This window comes from Erpetoichthys calabaricus, chromosome 4, assembly GCF_900747795.2.
Source record: "Erpetoichthys calabaricus chromosome 4, fErpCal1.3, whole genome shotgun sequence".
Classification (NCBI taxonomy): Eukaryota; Metazoa; Chordata; class Cladistia; order Polypteriformes; family Polypteridae; genus Erpetoichthys; species Erpetoichthys calabaricus.
This window is the reverse complement of record NC_041397.2, coordinates 149,313,508-149,337,596: the sequence shown is the minus strand read 5'-3', so window position 1 is coordinate 149,337,596 and position 24,089 is coordinate 149,313,508. Positions and strand designations below refer to the sequence as shown.

Here is a 24,089-nt window from a genome sequence, read left to right as displayed (position 1 = left end):
TTGTGAGAATGGTTACAGACAACCCACAGATCACCTCCAAAGACCTGCAAGAACATCTTGCTGCAGATGGTGTATCTGTACATTGTTCTACAATTCAGCGCAATTTGCACAAAGAACATGTGTATGGCAGGGTGATGAGAAAGAAAGCTCTTTCCGCACACACGCCACAAATAGAGTCGCTTGTTGTATGCAAATGCTCATTTAGACAAGCCAGATTCATTTCATTCATTCATTCTGATCTGAACCCAAGTGGTGTTTCGTTATTGGACTTCTGTGCTCGTCATGGATTGTCCATAACGAACACCATGTTCAAACATAGAGGTGTTCATATGTGCACTTGGCACCAGGACACCCTAGGCCTCAGTTCAATGATCGACTTTGTGGTCGTGTCGTCGGACTTGCGGCCACATGTCTTGGACACTCGGGTGAAGAGAGGGGCGGAGCTGTCAACTGATCACCACCTGGTGGTGAGTTGGCTTCGATGGTGGGGGAGGATGCCAGTCAGGCCTGGTAGGCCCAAACGTGTTGTGAGGGTCTGCTGGGAACGTCTGGCAGAGCCCCCTGTCAGAAGTAGCTTCAACTCCCACCTCCGGCAGAACTTCGACCACATCCCGAGTGAGGTGGGGGACATTGAGTCCGAATGGGCCATGTTCCATACCTCTATTGTTGAGGCAGCTAACCGGAGCTGTTGCCATAAGGTGGTCGGTGCCTGTCGTGGCGGCAATCCCCAAACCCGTTGGTGGACACCGGTGGTGAGGAATGCCGTCAAGCTGAAGAAGGAGTCCTACAGGACCCTTTTGTCCTGTGGGACTCTGGAGGCAGCTGATAGGTACCGGCAGGCCAAGCGGAATGCGGCTTTGGTGGTTGCTGAGGCAAAAACTCGGGCGTGGGAGGAGTTTGGGGAGGCCATGGAGAACGACTTTCGGATGGCTTCGAGGAGATTCTGGTCCACCATTCGGCGTCTCAGGAGGGTGAAGTAGTGCAGTGTCAACACTATATATGGTGGGGATGGTGCGCTGCTAACCTCGACTCGGGACGTTGTGGGTCGGTGGGGGGGAGTACTTCGAAGACCTCCTCAATCCCACTAACATGCCATCCAATGAGGAAGCAGAGTCTGGGGACTCGGAGGTGGACTCCCCCATCTCTGGGACTGAGGTCACCGAGGTGGTCAAAAAACTCCTTGGTGGCAGGGCCCCGGGGGTGGATGAGATACGCCTGGAGTTCCTCAAGGCTCTGGATGTTGTAGGGCTGTCTTGGATGACACGTCTCTGCAACATTGCATGGACATCAGGGACAGTGCCTCTGGATTGGCAGACCGGGGTGGTGGTCCCCTTCTTTAACTCTTTTAGGGCTAATTTTTTTTTGTTTCTTTTCTCCCAGGGCTGAATATTTTTCCAAAAACTAACATTTTTTAAAAAAGAACACAAAGCAATTGTTTAACATATCAAATCAACAAAAAATATTTACTTTTGACAAATGTTACTGTCTTGCATGTTGTATGAGCCTGCATACTCTATGATTTCACATACATATCACATACATTTTACATAGCAATGTCTGATCTCGCTCAAAGCAGCCAATTTCAGTCATTGCCACATTGCACTCCTTACAATATGTGTTGCTTTGGTGCCTATTTTTCAATTGTCTGTTGCTGCATTTTCTCACATATATTGTTAGTGTGTACTGTAGAGAGACAAGTCACCCATTTGCCATCGTGCCATGCCACTGCCACCAAGTTTTCTGCCTGCATGAAAACCGTATTGTCACCTCTTTTCATCTTCTGAAACTTTATGAAATTTATGTATGGCATTATAGCCTGGCTCACCCCATGGGATTTGCTTCTGTTTATTACAGAAGTGAATAAAACTTTGCAGCAGCACGTACCTAAGCCACCAGGGGACAAAACACGTTTGGAGCAATGCTCCCTGAAGTCATATCACCAGTTCTGTCCCATCTCTTATTTGTAATGCCACAGCGCGCTTCATCTCGTCTTTCGTTGTGGGTTTCCACTTTGAAAAACGAGAATGCGATGCAAACGCAGCCCGCGATTCAAAAAAAATCTCTGCCTACCTGTTTGTCTCGTCTGACAGTAGCTGAAAAGCAGCATCAGGAGAGAGCAGCCTGAAGTACAGCAGCTGGTGATCTGTCGTGTCCAACAGCAAGCCATGCCGTCTTGTAAACTCCGGTAGCCAGATCGGCTCTCAACGGATCAATGTCTGTGTATTTATCCCATGTGAACCTTGCCGTAGATGCATCGGCTGCGCGAAGGCACTCAACTGGCAGCAGATCCGCTGGCGCGGCATCGGCTGGTGCCTGATCAGCTGATGCCTGCTTCTCACTCTCTTGCTCGATCTCCTGATCACTGCCAATAAAATCCGATTCTGAAAAATCAAGAGTCCGACTCCGCGATAATGCGCAAAACATCGTCTGCCGAGTGTTTTCTTTTCTGCACTTGCTTCGCTGCCTTTTCACATGTCGGTGCCATCTTGCCATTGTTTACATTTCGCAACTCACGCACACGCAAGGTTTAGTTGCCGAGTCAACGAGTCTAGCATTCCTCCAAGCACAGAGGGAATGCCTGTGACGTGACAGTGAGATTTGTCGCCATTAACAGCTGATTGTCGCCCCCTATCCCTGGATGTCGACTTTTGTCGACATTCGCCTTCAACCCCTCCTGTCGACAAAAGTTGACATCCGCCCTAAAAGAGTTAAGAAGGGGGACCAGAGGGTGTGTTCCAACTACAGAGGGATCACACTCCTCAGCCTCCCTGGAAAAGTCTATTCGGGGGTCCTGGAGAGGAGGGTCCGTTGGATAGTCGAGCCTCGGATTCAGGAGGAACAGTGTGGTTTTCGTCCTGGTCACGGAACAGTGGACCAGCTCTACACCCTTAGCAGAGTCCTGGAGGGTGCATGGGAGTTTGCCCAACCAGTCTACATGTGTTTTGCGGACTTGGAAAAGGCCTTCGACCGTGTCCCTCAGGGAATCCTGTGCGGGGTACCGGACCCCTGATAAGGGCTGTTCGGTCCCTGTACAATCGGTGCCAGAGCTTGGTCCGCATTGCCGGCAGTAATTTGAACCCGTTTCCAGTGAGAGTTGGACTCCACCAGGGCTGCCCTTTGTCACCAATTCTGTTCATAAGTTTTATGGGCAGAATTTCTAGGCGCTGCCAGGGCATTGAGGGGGTCCGGTTTGGTGGGCTCAGGATTGGGTCACTGCTTTTTGCAGATGATGTTGTCCTGTTTGCTTCATCAGGCCGTGATCTTCAGCTCTCTCTGGATCAGTTCGCATCCGAGTGTGAAGCGGCTGGGATGGGAATTAGCACGTCCAAATCCGAGATCATGGTCCTCAGCCGGAAAAGGGTGGAGTGCCCTCTCAGGGTTGGTAGCGAGACCCTGCTCCAAGTGGAGGAGTTCAAGTATCTCGGGATCTTGTTTACGAGTGAGGGAAAAATGGAGCGTGAGATCGACAGGCGGATCGGTGTGGCATCCGCAGTAATGCGGGCTCTGCATCGGTCTGTTGTGGTGAAAAAGAAGCTGAGCCGCAAGGCAAAGCTCTCAATTGACCAGTCGATTTACGTTCCTACCCTCACCTATGGTCATGAGCTATGGGTAGTGACCGAAAGAACGAGATTGCGAATACAAGCGGCTGAAATGAGTTTCCTCCGTAGGGTGCCTAGGCTTTTCCTTAAAGATAGGGTGAGAAGCTTAGTCATCTGGGAGGAGCTCAGAGTAGAACCGCTGCTCCTCCGCATCGAGAGGAATCAGATGAGGTGGCTCGGGCATCTCATCAGGATGCCTCCTGGACGTCTCCCTGGTGAGGTGTTCCGGGCACGTCTAACCGGGAGGAGGCCCCGGGGAAGACCCAGGACACACTGGAGGGACTATGTCTCTCGGCTGGCCTGGGAACGCCTTGGGATTCCCCCGGAAGAGCTAGAAGAAGTTGCCGGGGAGAGGGAAGTCTGGGTATCTCTGCTCAAGCTGCTACCCCCGCGACCTGACCTCGGATAAGCGGAAGAGAATGGATGGATGGATGGAGATTCATTTTGGAACAAAGTGCTTTGGACTGATGAGACAAAAATTATTTGGTTATAACAAAAAGCTTTTTGCATGGCAGAAGAAGAACAGCGCATTCCAAGAAAAACACCTGGTACCTACTGCCAAATTTGGTGGAGGTTCCATCATGCTGTGGGGCTGTGTGGCTAGTTCAGGGACTGGGGCCCTTGTTAAAGTTGAGGGTTGGATGAATTCAACCCAATATGAACAAATTTTTCAGGATAATATTCAAGCATCAGTCATAAAGTTGAAGTTACGCAGGGGTTGCATATTCCAACAAGACAATGACCCAAAACACAGTTCAAAATCTACAAAGGCATTCATGCAGAGGGAGAAGTACAATGTTCTGGAATGGCCGTCACAGTCCCCTGACTTGAATATCATCGAAATTCTATGTGATGATTTGAAGCAGGCCGTCCATGCTCGGCAGCCATCAAATTTAACTGAACTGGAGAGATTTTAAATGCAAGAATGGTCAAAAATACCTCCATCCAGAATCCAGACACTCATCAAAGACTATAGGAGGCATCTAGAGGCTGTTATATTTGCAAAAGGAGGCTCAACTAAGTATTGATGTAATATCTCTGTTGGGGTGCCCAAATTTATGCACCTGTCTAATTTTGTTATGATGCATATTTTCTGTTAATCCAATAAACTTAATGTCACTGGTGAAATACTACTGTTTCAATAAGGAATGTCATATATTAAAAGGAAGTTGCTACTTTGTATTTTTGTTTATCATTGGCTGAGCTTTCAAAGAATTAAGAGGGGTTCCCAAACTTTTTCATACGACTGTATCTAATAGTAGTCATATGAGCTTCAGTCAGGCATGAGAAAGGAGGTCTTAATCTGGCTGTTTACTTTTATTTATTGTTTAGCACAGATAAACAATTTTACAATATCAAGCCTTTAAGGATAATGTCTAATGCTGTGTGGAGTTACATGTTGTTGCTTTGGGTTTGAGGGAAGAGGTTTCCTTCTGGTGATATTCACCTTTTGTCTTTGCCACGAGGTTCTTTTTCCATGGTGTAATGTCATACTCCATTGCCCACTGTTTGGGCCCATTATTGTGTCTTCTGTAACTTCATTGGACAAATCTTGACTTTTTCTGGCACAAAAGCTTAGGCAGTGAAGTTCCCTTTTTGAAATAATGCTACATCTTAGTCTTCTCAGAATGGGCAGTCACTATTGCAGAGCTTCACTTGGAAGGGTTGATCTTAAAGGTCTCTATGAAGAGTAGCTTCTGGGTTCAAAGAAAGTTTGTAGACTTTTTCTTCCCTATAGAGTATGTGGCTTCCTGTTCCTAAGAAGACAAAAGAGATGTGTGCACCTATTTTAAAGGAGGTAGTAGCCTATGATAATTGGATCAAAGTCCCTTCCACTTGCTGATTCATTGTCTGCTTATAGGTACGCTACTATGTCAGCCAGAACCCACAACATAAAGTAAATGTCTGTTTATGTACCTTTTAGATTAAAGGGATATCTGAAGACATGTTAGTTCATCTCTGATATACACTTTGTTATCAGATGAAGTACAGATTTGTAGTTTAGCCATTCCATTTAGTGTTCATTGTTGAATGCTTGTTGGGGTACTGCAGCTGGATTCACTGCTGAGTTTACTCTCTAAATGGCCTTGTGTCCCACTGGGATCCTAGCAAAATGTACAATTCCTACTTTATTCTTCAGTGCATGAGTTCATATAGGTATTGCCTGTTGAAGCAGCTGACTTTAGTAAATTAAATGACCAATCTTTAATTACAAAACAATATATGCAACTCTTTGGCTTATACACTTTGGTCATCTAAAACAAAATAAAAAGGGTGTCATGCTTTGCAACAGCTTATAAACTTTGTCATTTTAACTCAGCTACATGTTGTCTTTAATATACTGTGTGAACAGACCCCAAAGAGATGTTATTTCAGTCCTATGACACCTGGGAAAGTGAAAGGTTCTTACCAGGCACATGTCTTCCTATAGATAGCTCTAGTTAGATATTCTTTAACACTATGACGGAATCAAAATAGTGGAAGACTAGACCAGGGAAGGAGGCTGTAGAACTTTACCATACAAAGAAAGTTTAGATTTGTGCTAATGTTCAATATCTCCTTTATATTTCTGGAAACTACTAAATACAACATATTTGAACTTCATCTAGACTGCAGGAAACTTCTTTACAGATGAGTAAACTTCTTTTCACACTGAAATATAAGGTTGTGGATGGATGGATGGAAGCTGTTCAGAGTAATATACAAATAGATATATATTGTGGTGAGTGGCTAGGGGCAGTACCCAGCCGCGATGCCTAGAAGGACCAGAAGAGGGACTACGCCTCCTCCGGACCACGAGAGGGCAGCCGCCCTGTATTATGGGGACCATGGGAACAGAGCTTGGAAGCTCAACCCTATAGGGACCCAGGACACCCGGAGTGCTTCCAGGTGCTTATGCGGCACTTCCACCACACTAGAAAGTGCCGCCAGAAGCTCGTCAAGAGGCACCTGGAGCACGTCCAGATGGATTGGAAAGGGGCCACCTCCCTCCATTTGTAAGCTGGAATCGGGTGGAGGCAGTGAAGGAAGGCATTTATGTATAATAAACGTGTGTGGTGTTTTGAACCATCAGTGTCTGCCTGTCTGTGTCTGGGTGGATCTCCACTTTTTATATATATATATATATATATATATATATATATATATATATATATATATATATATATATATATTGTAGCAGTAGAGGTATCGATCCACCTCTTGAACCCTCAGGTACCACTCCAAACACCAGGTAAAAGCACAAGACTTCTTTATTTTACAATAATTATGTGCACAAAGCACCCTCCACTCCACACTACTCATATAACTACAAAACCAATACTCAATCACAATCCTCCACTCCCAAACACTTCGCCACCCTACCTCCCAGCTCAGCTCAGTGTACTGGGCTTTCCCAGAGTCCTTTATACTCCCTGACCCGGAGGTGTTCCTGTTCCATTACCCACAAGTCCTTATTCCTTCCGGGTCAGGGTAGAAGTCCTTTACTTCAACCTGGAAGTACGTCATCTCTCCTGTTCACGTGACCAGGATGTACTTCCAGGTTATAGGGCACATATGAGTCCACTGGCCTCCCGACAGCGACTCCCAGTGGTCCCCAAGGTATCCAGCAGGGCTGTGTATAAAAACTACATAGTCCATGAGGCCCTGCTGGAATTCGGGGCACGTCCATGCTGTCGGGAGAGCTCCTCCTGGCGGCCTGGGGGTGAGGGCCGGAATATGAAGCCGGCAATCCATCACAATATATATATATATATATATATATATATATATACACACACGCACATGCACACTATGGTCTATAGTATGACTTAAAAGGATGAAAATGTATAAAGAAATAAAACTATAAAACTGACTTGACAATATCGGTAGGCTATATTTCATAATGTCTGAAAAGATATTCTTCAAATAGCAATAAGTGAAATCGTAGGAAGGAAGGCAATTCTGCACAATTTTCTATACTCTTAAAGCAGAGCTGGACAAAACATTTTTGGTAGTGGGCTGATTGGCAAATAATGACTAATGCAGTGAGCTTTATAAAAATTTTGTGTACCCATGATCCCACTTAATGTTTGTCATTAACACATATCCTAGATTAACTTTAAAAATACTTTGTCCAAGAAATTGTTTAATTATAAATCTTTTTATTAAAAGCATTTTTCAAACACAATAATTGTTTAAAGCACAGTAATTTTGCTATTCTAGTCATGAACTGAACATAAAAATGTGTGTTTTTGGACACTGTTAATATCAGCTGAAATGCTGCTTGTCACAACATTTAGTTCATATCAAAGGTATATATGTTAGTGCACTTGCCTTTCATATATGCTTTTAGTAATTTTCATTTGTTGAAAAACCTACTTATAACCATATGTGCTACCAAATAATGATGCCATGCAATGCCTTTGAAGCAAATCCTGAACAATGTGCAGTATGTAGAAATAAGGCAAAGAAACTTTGGATAAACTTATGTTTACATTCTCTGTTGACCTGGGGGGTATTTTTGTATGTGGATTACTCGTTTAGCCAGATGTAATTGTTGACGATTTGGCATGATCCTGGATCTGTCGGTTTTTTGAAACTCTTGCTGAATGTGTTGTCATAGCAACACATCCTAATCCTCAAACCTGCTCGGAGCAGGTTTGTTCTGCGTAAACAAGGATTAGCTCACACACTTAATCAGTGTCCGTGCATGGAATTCGATCAGTCATGGCTTTGCCGTTCATGAATGAGCGACCAATTGATATCGGTGCGCAAATTATAAGAAGAGAATTTCATATAGAGAGGGTTTTGCATGATCGGCAAGATCCTTTATTGTTCCTGGAGGAAATTCTTTTCAAAAGATACCGCTTTAGCCAGGGGGGAATATTGTACCTCAAAGATTTATTAGCACCTTATATTCGAAGTCAAACTCAGCGAAGTCGGGCTCTCACAACCACACAGACAGTATGCATTGCTTTGAGGTTTTTTGCAAGTGGCACTTTTTTATATACTGTAGGTGATGCAGAACATTTATCTAAAAGTGCAGTTTGCCAGGCATTTCGTAAAGTCTGTTTGGCTCTGAAATATTTCCTTCGGGTTTTCATAGTGTTTCCTGGACACCTGTGTGTGCAGACAATAAAAGAGGCATTTCATGCCATTGCAGGTAGGTAATACACAGGCAAAAACACCCACGGTTCCATAAAGAATCTCACAATCAGCCTAACATTCTCATTACCCAGGATTTCCAAATGTGATTGGGGCACATGGGACTGATCACAGTGGAGTTTGATCAAACATTATTTGGAAAATGTACCTCTCCTCCTGATGAATAATCAGACACAGTGTGTCTTCATCAAGTATTTGACCTTCGTCAATATCTTGTAGGTCAGACACAAGTTCTAGGGATATGACATTCCCTGCAATTGAGGGCTATATGGAACATACCTATGGCAAACATTGAGGACAAATATATGCAATGACCATCCTTTACCTGAAATGAAGTGACCACTGCATCCTGCCACTGGTTCTGAGGAGGATCTTCCCCCTGGAATGCCCTCAGTATCAGGGCGATGGGCATTTTGCTGGAGAGCCAACTCTTCTGCATGGGTTAGGTCTGGCCTGCGTGGACCTCCACCTGTTTTTTGCTTGTCTGCCTTCTTATTAGCTTTAAAATTAATGTTCTTTACATTATATACGATTCTTTATGTCAGCAATTCTTTAAATAGTTATATACCAATATTTACCAGTTTGAAGTATATTCTTGTACTTCACTTTAACCTGTTCCCATGTTCTCCTTGTGCTCACGTTTGATCTGGAATTATGACATATTAAATAATAATTAATCTGACACATAGGAAATGAAACGCTGCATTCAGTAAGTACAATGCACACTACTTAGCGTTTAATTTGTCTGCCACTTTTTGCCAGTGGTCTTTTCTGGTTTTGGCTGCTATTGCAGTGTTACCCCTTGTGCATTTTAAATCTTGAAATTCTTCATGTCCTTCGAATAAAAGGTCCTGCTCCTCTTGTGTGGAAAAAAAAATGTGCCCGTTCTTTCGTCATTTTGTTACAGCCTATCAAAGACTTGCTGATCATGTTTTCTAGACTCAATATATATGGGCTTTTCAATCAGCGCGGGCGCGCACATTCATCTCGGATGATTAGATCCAGCTAGACTAATCTACTACACCGCTACGTTTGAAAAACCAACTTATCCCGGATGAGTTTCACCGGCATTAACTCATCCAAGATGAGGCATCTGATCTCAGATGATTTAAGCGATGTACGGAAAATACCCCCCTGGAATCAACTGCAAGACTTCAGAGCATTGTCCACATTAAGAGCGAAAATAGATGACAAAATTGCAAAGTCTGTCTTGCGCATCCTGAAAGTGAGATTGAAATTCACAACAAAATATGACAACCGTAGCTACATATCTCATACAGTCCTTACTTCTGTCTGATGACTGATCCTTTAAACTGAGAAAATAACAAAAACAACTTTATTTATATACTACCTTTTCATACACAGAATGTAGCTCAAAGTGCTTTACAAGATGTCAAAAGAAATAGTTACAAGAAAAGAAAAACAAATTTGAGTTAGGTAAGAATAGTAATGAATAAATAATCAATAAATGTAAATTTAGTAGAAATTAAAATTAACAGGTTTTACTTGTTGCAATATATTAAGATTATTGTAAAGTTTGAAGAGTGGAAAAAAAGATCAATTTTCAGAGCCATTCCAAAATTGGCACAAACTCACCTGGAAAGCCCTTAACTGTCTTCCTGTTGACTCAGTGATGAATTGTCTGAAAAACGTACACATTTTGTTAAGGTACAGTCAGGATGCCACTGTTAGTATGTGCACTTTACTCATTGTTTCACCAAACACACAAGTTTAAGTATAGGAATAATCCAATTTGGTCAATCTGCTACTGGAAAACATTTCTCTAACCTTCTTTCACATTTGTAATTGTGCACAAATCACTCTAGAGAGCAATAGTCCCGGAGTCACACCAAAAAGTTCCACCTTCAAGGATGCCACTGTCAACCAAATCAATCTCCATGTGCAAACCTGTACTCTTTTAAAGTACAAACAAGGTAAAGACAAGCAAGCAGCTAGAGACATACACACTTAACCTTCTATGTGGCTGTGCTGTAGACTCTGCCTGTTCATACTGTAAAAGCTTGGTTTATTTAATTATTTTTTAGATGACTAAGCATTGCAACTTATTATGCTTACAACAACCAGCTGTAGCATTATCCTGTTAAGAACACCCAATGAGGGCTGGAATATTAGATATTTCCATAAAAAGCCTGTGGGCTGCTGGCATCAGTGCCATGGGATACATGCAGCCTGAGGGCTGTAGTTTATCCACCTCTTCTTCAAATATTAGCTGTATTTTATAATATTCTTCTCTGGACCTTTCTCAGAAATACACACTCTGCGTACATTTTAGATTGATCTGGATTGGGTAAAAGAAATAAGCTGAACCTGTTAAGTGCTGATAAATACACTGAGTGACTTCTCTCAATAGAAAACACATTATCTGGTAATACAAAATACTGATCTTTTTCAGAAAAATCAAATAATTCACAAGTATTTAGTTTTTTGTATTATAGATCACTAAACTCTTTAGGCTCTAGAAGGTCTACTCTTGCTTTAGTGAACACACAGATGATTGCATGCATGTTGGACAACAGCAAATGAAACAACCAAAGAATAAAAAAAAGGTAATTGGCTTATATCAAGAAGAGAAAGGGGAAGATTGCCAACTGGAAATGTTTGATTAAAAGATAAACCATCTTTGGAAAAACTGTGTCTTACCTCAGCATGAATACCTGCTTTTTACATCACATGCCACTGAAAAAAACTTTAATTGCACTTATTATAGCGTGCAAAAAGAAATAAGTGAAGGATTCATTTTCATAGCAATCTTGCAGTATTGTAAACCATCAATTAGGAAAGAAACCCAGTTGAATTAATATTTTATCAAATCAAAATAGAATCCAGAATGTATATTAAAGATTATTGAACAGTTAGGGGCCCATGATCATAACATAGTAAATTTCATAATACTATGGCTGAGGTAAACTGCAAGAAGCAACGCTGTAACACTTCATTTCACACAGATTTAAAAAGGCAGCAATTGTATTGATGAGTCAATGATTGAGGAGAGCTGAGGTGGATCTAAAAGAACACTACCTAAAAAGCAGAACAACTTTAGAAAAATTAAAAATTAACAGATCTCAAAGGGTTCAAAAGAAATTGCTCTGTAACCCATACAATATATGACATATAACACCAGCAATATAGGAAACACATATAGCAGAAACTTTTAAAAATGAACTTTGCAATATTCTTCTCCAGCTGAGTTTTGGAATAAAAAAAATACAAACAATAATCTAAAGAGGGTCATGAACTATTGTAATGTATGAGGTAGTCAAGAAGTAGGTGAAATACATTAAGAACAATAATGGGTTAATAAAATACACAAAAAAGTAAACGATGCATTCCCTTCAAATATTCTTCTGTTATGTTTCACCCTTGATGGCATCAGTATCATGCCAGTAGCTAAAGGTAATGTTAAAGAAAAGTCTAATGATTTTGTAATTGCCCAGAGTAACCTACTACTTGAATGAAAAGGTTTTAAAGCAAACAAATTGCGTTATCTAAACAGCATTTACTCCAGAGTGTTCATAGAATCCCAGCATAATGTAATGTCTAACATTAGAGTTTTTGATATTTGGATGAATGGTGTTTTTAATGCATGTTTTTGTTTTCTTTTTTTCCATTGCCATTATGTTACTTAGACTACTTACATAATAACTCATTTCTACAGGTACTTTACCGTACAAAATAAGGCACATTGAAAAATATGGATTATAATGAACACAAAAGCAAAACAAACTTATTATAAACAAGACAGTCTCTTTGGTATTCTGGGACCAAGGGCATAAGACCTTAAGCCTCTCCGACTTGCACTTCAAACAGTTTCGCTGTTTCTCATTATCAGTCTAATCAATAGACTACAAAAGGGAGAAAATGCCTTAGCACAAGCTTCACTGTGTTAAACAATGTCAACTCCATCTGAGCTGTAGACAGATTTTTCTTCAGTGGGCTTTCTAGTCTCATCCCTTTAATCCAGTTGTTTCTTTTTCTTTTTTACTTTGAGGAACAGCCACATTTATAGCATTACAGAAAGGCTGCCTGTGTAAGAATTAGTATAGACACCTTCTGCTGCATTTTCCCACTCTAGTGTGTGACCTTCATTCTAGGCCAATGAAAATGCAGTGTTTGGTGCTGCTTTCAGAGCAAAATCTGTCAATATATGTACTGTTATTAATATGCCAATAAAACTCAACAGCTTCCATTATTGAAAACCTAATACTTGCAGTAATTTACTATGCTTTTATTTTTGACATTATGCATTTTTACACTTATGAAAATGATGCACAAACATACGTAATACAGAGCTGCAGTTGCTGGAGCCTACCCAGGCAGCACAGAGCACCAAGTTGGACAACACTAGGCAGGGCCAACAGTCTGTCACAGAAGGGCCAATATGAAATCATTAATTAATCTATATGTACATCTTTAGGGACTTGGGATTCAAATTGGAGTATCCAGAGGAAATCACACACAGATGTGGACTCAACAGCTTTTTTGCATAAGAACAATGACCTGGTGTGAGATATGAACCCTGCACACTGAACCCATGCGATGTTATCACTACCCACAGTACCACCATATCACCCTAACGAAAGAAACAGTAAAATATAAAGAATTATGTTATTTAAACTTATAGATACAAGAGAATGGTATTAATAATTATGCTACCATACGTTTATTTACATAATATTTGACATGGTGAAGGTCACATAAATAAAACCTCTATTCAAATATACATATTAAGGATGACAATTGTCACTCTCCAAGAGCTTCCAAACAGACAATTTAAGAAAGACACATTTACAAGTAATCTTCAGATTTGTGTTATCATCCTGAAGTTAAGAGCATTTATTAATCCATCTCGCACCTTATGAATGAGTGCTTCAGTATAATGAAATGTAGCAGTCCTGGTCCTCAATGACTTAAGACCATTTAACAAATGGAAGGAGAGTGGATGGCATGCAATAGGTTATACACTATATGATCTTAATGGATTTATACAAAATAGCAGAGTGTCTCTACAGTGATAATAATTTTGAAGGAGTGCATGCAAGGCCGGATTTATATATAAAGAGGCCCTAGGCTATTCCACTTATGAGGCCCTTTCACCTTCCATTTTTAAGTTTGTAAATTACATGAGAGATAATAAAATTTTGCTAACAATTTGAATGTAGGCCCCTCTTGATCTTGAGGCCCTAGGCTGAAGCCTAGTTAGCCTATAGGAAAATCCGGCCCTGAGTGCATGCCATCCACTCTAGCAGCTACTTGCTTGTTGTGAACATTATTTTGTAAGTAAATATAATTAGAGACATTTTCATAAATCATGAAGGTCAATTAAGTGTCTTGAAGCAAAAATTGGATAGATTTGATTTGTTAGTTCAGCCATTTCTGATTTGTCTCTCCAGGCCTCAGTGTAATCAGTGTGCGGCCAAAATCAGCAGTACCAATTCAGCCCAGGGAGAGTGGGTAACAAGGAGACGGGGTTCTAATAACTCAAAATGTAGTCATTCAGGAAGACTCACCTTTCCTATCACTCTTGCCACTGGTGAGAGAAGTTTTTCATCTTTAAAGCTGTTCAAAATCTTGCTTGAGATCTACCACTTTCCAGATGAGGCTTTCAGTCCAAGCTGTAATTTCAATAGAGCACAATGTTTAAAGGTTTTTGGACCTAGTGGAATTAGTGGCTGCATTTGTTGTAGCCAAAGCTCACAAAACAGAGATTGTGAAAGTTACAGTAACACATTTACAATGTTTTTTTCTTTATTTCTATTCAGTGCACTTCTTTATTTTTTAAATATTATTACAATATGCAATTTGTATTTATTTTTATTATGCTTATTTGCATTTTATTTACTATTTTTCTTTAGATTTTTAACTGTACATTATTCTGTTATTACATAGGATATAATTTTAAACTAAGATTGTTATTTCATCTAAGTCAGACATGTTTCATGGTAAAAGAGTAATAGCCCCTGATTTTAGTGCTGGAGAGTGGCGATGTGTTGCATGTTAAAAATAATAATAATAATGCATTTTATTTTTATAGTGCCTTTCCCATGCTGTTGATTAGCACATGAAAGAATTACACTGTACTCTGTACAAGTGACAATAGTGTCAAAATGTTAACAATAACTTTCCTGTTTACTAAACAATGTGTTTATATAGCACCTTGCTCTGCATGTAAAGGTTCATTTACACCTTGTGTTCATAAACATATGTAATGTAATCTAGTAGATCTTGCTTAGGTGTTCAAACTTCACCACTAGCAAAAAAGGGCTAGGTGGCAAGACTGTTGAAATTGAGATACTGTGATACACAATAGCAGGCGTGCACAGGATTTGTCTCTTAGCTTTCTATTATATCCCGTGGATGATTGTGTGTTACGTGAAAAAAAGTCATGGTGATGTGAGAACTTCAGCTGCAAATTTCATCCACCAGTTATTGAGCTCCTGGCTCTGTAGTTAGGATTCTTTTACATAAGCTACAGTACCTCCTGTCTTGCTTAGTTCTCGTGATCATAACCACCGCCATTTTTTGTCATATGGAATCAAATTAAAGGTTATAAAATTATATTTCAATGTTGACAGAAGTTAAATTTTTAACTTTAAGTTTACTTTTTTGTGAATGGAAGACGATTGTGTATATTTTCTCCTATTAAGAAATGTAACTGCGAGAATTTTTAGTTATAGAACTACAATGTTTGTCATTAACTGACATATTTTTACAGCTATCTCTTGGTGAAATATCACCTTAAAACTGTAATAGGCAGACAATGGAGTAGTTAAAATTATGTACTATGAATCAGTAGCCAATTCACTGTTACTCTTGCCTTTAAACAACAATTAGAAAGGTCAAGTCAGGTGACATTGGTGAGCATGCACAGGTACAGCCTGTTGTCGCATCCACCACACAATGAAACAATTCGGGATCCCGGTTGGCAACCCCCAAGGAAAACACGCAGTCCAGTCCCACCCTTCGGAAACGGCCATCTATCTGCCTCACCTTTGGAAATGGCCATCTATCTGCCACACCCAGGTGTTACATGGGCATCCCTTTGCCCTGGTCCAGCCACTCGGGTCCTCGACAGTGACAGACCTGCAAGCCGGATCACCCTCTGGGAATCGCACCACATGACCATAGTGCCATAAGTGACGCTCTCTCATAATGCAGATAATGTGCCTCATTTGGAAATCTGTGAGCAACTACTTGTTGACACAAAGTTAAACCAGTGACACCCAAGGATTCTCTGAAGAGACACAGTACCAAAGGAGTCCATTCTTCATCTCAGGTCACTGTGTTTTTCCCCAGTTGATACTGATGTTCGTCATGGGTATGTTTTTGCTCCTAATCTCTTCAATGGTTGCATGGACTAGGTATTGGGCAGGGTCAGGGGGTCCACTGGAGACAATGTTGTGATCTTTGTGGAGTCAATGGACACTCTGATCAGGGCTGTCGAGAGACTGAGCAAGAAGTCTGTGTCTGGGCTTGCATATGTCCTGAATAAAAACCAAAATCCAGGCCTTTAACGACCTCCTGGGTACAGCCATCAGCATTGTGTCTGTCTGCGGAGCGAGTGTTGACCTTGTCGAGAGGTTTACTTACCTCGGCAGCGACATTTATGTCTATGGTGACTCATCCTATGAAGTCAGTAGATGGACCTGGACAGCATAGAGGTCATGAGGTTGCTGGAAAGGGGCGTGTGGTGCTCCCGATATATGTGCATAAAGAAGGGAGGTCCAAATCTTTAGAGTCCTGGTGCTCCTTGTTTTAGTCTATGGTTGCGAGACAATTAGGAAAATGTAATGAAAATGCTCTTTTTTAAATAACATTTTTTAATCTAAATTATATACAGTGCACTGATGTGTGTGTATTTTTTTGATAGTATCCACTTCTGTAGTAATGTTTATTTTACATTATAGTATCTACAATATATTGAATATATCAATTTACAAAAAGTTACATTTCAAGGACCCCATACACAGTATGCCCACGGCCATGATCCCTTGAAAGTTAATTTACAGTAGCTGTAAAGGTTTGTAAAATTGCTCCTCCAGTATAATTTAATAGATTATTTTAAAGTACAAGAAAAGAGCATAGCATAGCAGTTACCAACTATCAATTTAATTGCCTTTTTGTTCAGAGTAATACAAGGGATAGAAAAGACAGTAATTATAAACGATGTGCTCAGCTTCGATTTGCTAAACAACACAATGTATTACACCTGTCAGGATGGCCCTTAAAAATGTCTATTCCATCTCTTGTAACTGTGTGTTAGTAAAGACCCTGTTTTAAAATGCTGGGAAAAAGAATTATGCAGAAAAACAAAACAACACAGCAGTTTGGTAAAGGGAATTATATGGATTTTCAGAGTCTGAATATTAAATACTCATCAGTATCTGTCACCAACCATATAAATATATTGCATATTTTTTATGTATTAAATATTTACTGAATCAACTGCAACATAAAAGTGTATTTAATGTTTGGTGGAATGTACCATTTACACCAGTAAGAGTAATACATTCAAATTTGAATTGCATATTACATGGTACTGCTGTCCTTTGTAGTATTTATTATTATGGTCTAAAAATCTGTTCATATAGACAGTTGGATACATATGTTTGAATGTGCACTTGCTGGTATAACTATTTCTTTTGTGATGCTTCATGTCTAAGTAAATATGTTTCTTTCCCTTAGGTTTACATTCCATGCAGAACTGCTGTGGCCTTTGTGAATATGGATCATTTTAATTGATGAGTGGATCACAGGAACTTCACTAAAGAAAAGCATTGTGTTTAATTTTAAATATTATGTAAATTCTGATGGAAGTTCAGTCTAAATTCATGAATATCCTCTTTTCTTAGTTGTGTATTCCATGAGTCATTTCCTCACTAAGTAAAAGGATTATTTCTATTTGCATTTTTTTCTGGCGAGTGAATTTTTTAAGATGCTTGCAGCTGAAATGGTTAATATGAAAGAATAAAAATACAGTATAAATTAAATATGTTATAGAAAGAAGTCCAATAAATCACCTTTAGCTCATTTTCTATATAATTTCAGTAAGGCAAGAGAAGAAAAAAATAGCATTGACAATATCCAAATTATGCATTGAAAGGGACGATTGTTTGTTCTTGTTTAATTTTGTATGTAATCACTTATTATAGAATTACTGATCAACATGAAAACACACACATAGAATAACTATTAAGGTACCTTGGGTGATCTGTTGTGGAAAATAAATTACACTGTACTTACTTAAAAGGTCATTGTTGGTAGTATAAGTAGGCTACTAATTATGTACATTTCATTATATTTACTTGCACTGATTGTTTTATGGTTAAAATTAAAAAAAAAATCTCTACACTAGTTGTCAAATTAAATAATTGTAAAGGACATATAAATATACTGCAGGTACTGCATATAGTACTTTGACAATTTTAATCATAAATGATGCATTTCATTGAAGTGATTTGGACACATTTACTACATGATTGATTCAAATATTTCTACTTTGTTTTACATGCAAAATACTGTTTTTCAAAAGAATTAACAGTATTCACCCTGCATTTACTTGCATGCTTGTGTTTTGTTCTTGTTTTAATTTAAATCTCCTTATCCTTTTCAACAAGACATTTGGAGAAATGCTGTTTACTTTTATGTGCAAATAAATAGCAAGCATTAAAAATGTAAAGTGTGTTCCTTTTGCATTCATTTATTTTTTCCTGGCAGAAGATCTGGAAACTGTACCTACATATGCTTGAAAACCAACAAATTTCAGCCTACACCTTCCAAGCAAATAAAAATTGAGTAAATCAACCAAGTCTATTAGAAAAAACTAACCCTGGGTCACCCAAGAAAATTAAAGAAGAAAATGTGACACCATAAGCTATCAATACCCAACTTCAGTTCCCTTATTTTCTGAGTCCTGATAACTCCAGCAAAGCCTCTTTACCTCATAACTACCTACATGTAAGTTCCCAAGTGCTACATAACAATCACTGCTTTGAATGCTGATAGTTAAAGTACCCTTAATCCTTATTACTATTAGGCCCTTCTTAACTCAAGTTTTTTCAACAGGTATGATGCTATAGGCATTTTTATCTGACTATTAATTTATGCATTTATTAATTATTCATTGATAGTTATTATTTTGTTAATTTCACCAGCTTTATAAGCTACAGTTGTCACTCCTCTTACACGGCAACAGAATAACCGTGTTGATCCCTTAATCTGACTCCAATTAATTAATAATGTTAAAAGATTACTTTTATTGCAAGTTTTGAATTGATTTTAAGTTACTGTAATGGTTGAGTTAGCATTGACTTACTACTGCTTGCAGACCTTTAGGTTATATACCCTTAGACATTTATAAAACTATGGTTAGTTTATACATAACCTTAGAGATTAAACAGTGTTTAATAAAGCATGTCCTTTAGTATGGAACCTGAGGGGCAGTAGCTATTTTGGCCTGTGTTACCTGAATAGTAGTTCACATGCAACTTCTGAGGCTAAGCTCCATTCCTTAGTGTGTGTTTCAGAATAAAACCTCAGAGTCTAGGCAATTAAACATAATGTATGTTACATTTCATTCAAAACCTGACTAATTAAACAATTACGAATATTCAGTCTGTGAACCTTAGTGGCTAGGTTTCCAGCATGTTTATGGCATTAATACTCTTGCAAGCACTGTCAAAGACCAGGGGTGGTCTATATTAATTAACAATTTATTAACACTAGAATTCCTGAAGCCTACAAAAAAACTCATAATCCCGGCCCACCTTAAATCCCTTCGCACCTCTCCTTTCAGCATCTTTTGTGTTGTAAATGTATCAATCAGCACAAGCAGCCTGCTATCCCATCCCTCCACCACCACAGAAAGGGCAAAAAGCTCTCCCAGCTCAAGCCTTGTTTATCTGGGAGTGAAGTAGTACCTAGAGCTGTATAGGGTAAGTAATGTATCATTATTTGGAACACATGCATTTCTTGTGTGTTCCATGTCTGCAAAGATCTATGTAAGTGTAGGATACAGGAAATGCAAGAAATGTTGAACACATACCTAAAAGACAAACGTTTTTTCATATTTTAATACTAATGACAAAATTATGACATGAAGTGTATATTGTGTGAAGACTGAAGTCCAAGTATCAAATAAGCACTTTCACAAAAGGTACAAGTATAACAAAACAAGTGCGCTTTTATTCAAGAATATAACAGAAGAAAATGAAATCAGGTTAGAGTACTTTGGTGTCATGACTGCTTTGGTAGTACAGTGGTAAGAACGGCTGACTCATAATCAACAGGTCCCGGGTTCGATCCTGGCCGCTTCCCAAAATAAAGGCTTTGAGTAGTGAGCTACTCTTACTGTTACTATTATACAATAAAAACATACATTTGATTTGAGTCTGTAACAGCCGGTGTAAGTGTATGGTACTTGTAAAGGTTAGCTTTTTTTTTTATTATTCAGTTTTATTCTCTCAGTTGTGTTCACGCTTCCCCCAATCTAACACTGCAGTTTTCAAATAAAGGCGTACTGTAACAGATGAACTCAGATGAAGATGAGGGTTCTACATCGGAGAAACAGAACAGGAGCCCTCCCCACAAGAAACATCCACTCACATGCAAGAACAACGCAGCCGCACCAGGCATAAAGGCAAAAGATGGCACCAGGATGCAGGATGAGGTCCGGCGTCATCCTGCCAGTCAGTCTGCCCCACACCTGTCCATCAAAGAAACAGCACGCCTTACAGAGCTCTCCAAGGTATCATGCAAAGCCCAGTTTGTGATTATGTTTTGTGATGGTCTATACATAAGAAACATTTATATGTTGCTTATATAAAAGCCAGATCAAATGTTATTTACCTTGCTTTATTTACTTATCTTCCTACAGCGTAGTGTGTTTGATCAACAGGGGCATGCTGACACAGTACATGTGCACTGAAGTGATTTTAGCTGAAGATGGAAGCTCCTGTCGCACCATATGCAACTGTGTTTGATCTTATTCAGGAAAAGATCCCAGTCGCCCCAAGGGAGAAAGGCTTTCTGAGACTAAGGTCATAAAGCTTATGACACCATTTCTGGACAAAGGCAGAACTGTAACAACAGGCTTCAGGAATTCTAGTGTTAACTTGCCAACTCAAAATTATATACAGTGACAGAATAATAATTAAAAAAATAAAGTACAAGGTGAATAATTGCTAAGAACACAGATGTGTTCTGGGAGATTGCCCAGGAATGTTCCAAATTGAACTTGGGTTCCAGCCTTCTTGTATTCTGTTGTGTAGCCTGAAGCAAGTTCCTAGGCCAGTTTTATCGCACCAATTGAAAACAAAGATTGTGATACAATTATGTAATAGGTCAATAGTTTTTAAATGACATGAAAAAATGCTAAGTGCACCTGATTTAACGGGTTTGACTTTGATGTCAGAAAACATTAAAATGGGTGTGTTGTGTATCCTAACAGTTATTGTCCCCAAGGCTTATCTTTTGAGGAAGGGTTGGTTTTCTTGAGAGTCTTTCAGGGGATGATTACTTAGTCCCCATGGTTGTTTATGTCAGCAACAGTTGTTTTTTCTAATTAAATGGGTTCTCTCTGTCTTCTATGTGTGAACAAGGTTACTGGTGATGCAATACTTAAGAGTAGACATCTGTACTCCATTCAAGGTGAGTTTTCTCCTGTCCAAGCTCCAATATCCTACAATGTGGTGTAACTCATTCAATGTCAGTAAATGCAATCATTTGGCAAAAGCAAGGGAAGCAGTAGATTCTGACAGGTATCCATTTCCCCCCCTTCAGTTTTATGTGACTGTGCTGTAGCATCACAGAAGAACACCAAATGAGTTACAGTTGTATATACATGTTTGCAGGTATTACTTTTACTGGATGAGCTTCCCATACACTCATATTCTCACTTGCTATAGGCCAATTTGTATTTTCCAATTACCTTAACCTGTACCTTAATGAAGAATCCCATGCAGACAGAATAGACTATCTCCAAATTCAGAATTTGAATGTAGATCACTGGATCTGCAAGTGCTACCCATTTGCTCCACCTGAAATCAAACCTGACATACCTTGAAATATGTTTTAACATACCTCAGATGGAGAAGAAACCAATTTTAAGGTAAAGAATTTCACATATCAAAAAATGTATTATACATATCTGAAAAATTAATGTCAATGTTAATACATTTTAAGATATCTTCATTAAATTTTGAAATATTTTCATACATTATCTAGGCAGTTTTGAAATATGTGAAATACATTTAGTTTATTACAATAGTTGTTCTGGTGCTTGACTTCTCAAACCTCAGTTTTTATGATGCTCGCATATTGCTTCAAAGGAAATTGTAATCAAACTTCATTTAATTTGTAATAATAACTAATATACTATAAAACTGGGTCAATTACTGTGTTTTTCTCAAAATGCTCTCTTGGACTTGGGCATTATGAACACCAACTCATCTGCCTTGTACAAGATGCCTCACTCAAGTCCATATAAGACAGTGAAATGACCCTGATCAGCTAATTAAAGGAGAGATTGTCATCTAAATAGACAAAAAACCCAAACAGTAACATAGCATCATGCTATATAATGGCACTCTGCCCCAAATGGTCTAGTGGTCTCAACTTGTAACAGTGACAGAATGAATAATGCTTATTTGCCATGTTTTCTCTTAGTTCAAAGTTTTAATGGATTCAACAGCTAAAGTACTGTTAAAAAAAACAAATTACTCCCTCTTTCATGTCTATGGTTATCAAGACTCAATAATTACTTACTCCTCTTCAAGTTCTGAGATTGAAATAACTATGTGACACATAGCATTTAACAGAATTTAATTAGTCTTAATTCAAATTAAAAAAAGCCTCCACTGTGAGCACAAAGCTGAGGACAACATTGTTGCATCCATGTCCGTTAAGAAGGTGCCATGGGAGTTCTGCAGTTTGCAGAGCATTATAGGGCCTCATCTTTGGGAAATGTTTGCATTTGTTTTGAGTGATATACTGTGTATCTAACAATGCTATTTACTTTTCACCTTAATGTTAACCAGAAAATTTAAAGTGGGCATGGTGAATATAAATGCTGACTGGTATACCAAGATCACTAACAGTGTCTTATCAAACTTCTGACTTCCAGAATAGCTTACCAGTTTCCCTATTTTCAAGGGAGAGACGGAAGATACTCTATTCACATAGTAGTGCACATGCAGAAAGTGGGCACTCATTTAATTTTTGAACAAATGCCAGTGGTAAGGCTACTTTGTATTGAAAGTTCAACAGCTTACAGTTCATCCAGCATCCAGTTTGGATGAATAATACTCAACTGTCCTTTGCTGATCTCTATATTACTGTGTCAGAAATGCTTTTTGTAAATCCATCATTTTCAACTACACAGAGGACAAATGGCTTTTTAATGCCGACAGATGCTAGACTGGGGGCTAAAACCAGTTTCCTTTCAAGTTTGTTGCTTATAAATCGGGATAACGTTAAAATAGTTAGTCAGTAACTACATTTCTCGGGTGTCGAACATTGAATTGATTTATGCACATTCAATTCAATGTTCTAAAAGGGACAGTAATTTCTGAATCATCTGAAGTAAGCAATGCTGTAGTCCATGTTCCAGCCACTATAATTTCATCTTTTTCTTGTGATACCCATCAACCTAAATACACCATTTTTTTTACACAGTTTTGCTTTATTCAGTCTAGCTTTCCTTTGTTTTTAAAAATGGAGTAACACATTTTTCAGGGAACGAATATGAGCTTCAGTTATCAAATACACTATTAAAATCTCAGCTATTTATCGAATTACTATTTTATCTTCAACTTCTTCCAGTTTTAAATGCTGATGTAATGCAATATATCGAGAGAATTCTGCAAATGTTCAGGTAAACAGATTTATGCACAGTGTGTGCTACCAAAAGTGAAAGAAAACGATGACTGTACACTTTGATGCAGCAGTAATAATAAGAATCAATTTAATTACCAAAAAGAAAACATGCTGTGGTTTCAAAGCTATTAATAGTGCAGAAGAATCTGCCTCTAGCGAGTCAAAGATTTAGGCATTTAGACAACAAGTCTCCCAGAACCAGTTTCCTTAATGCAGACTGTATATTGTGTTATGATATGAGAAGTGTGTTTTTTCAAAATGATGTCATCTTTCTCTTCGATTCCTATTCACGGCTTGTACGGATACTGCTTGTAGGACTGGTAAGGAGCAACACTAAAATCGACACACAACTTCTCCAGTTTTCCATAGCCATTTTATCTCAACTTCCTAGATCAATAACAATTCACAATTGTGCATTTATTTGTATAATAACATCTTTTCTAACCATAAGTT

General features: G+C 39.0%; 1 protein-coding gene across 1 annotated transcript in view; it reads left to right on the top strand.

Moving 5' to 3' along the window:
* Positions 1–18,441, top strand: part of gbe1b (glucan (1,4-alpha-), branching enzyme 1b) — a 1,026,151-nt gene extending 1,007,710 nt beyond the window's left edge. Inside the window, exon 16 of the mRNA XM_051926986.1 lies at positions 17,448–18,441. Coding sequence (XP_051782946.1) covers positions 17,448–17,504 — 57 coding nt within the window. The 3' untranslated portion in view covers positions 17,505–18,441. The remainder of the gene's footprint in view (positions 1–17,447) is intronic.
* The last annotated feature ends 5,648 nt before the right edge of the window (positions 18,442–24,089 follow it).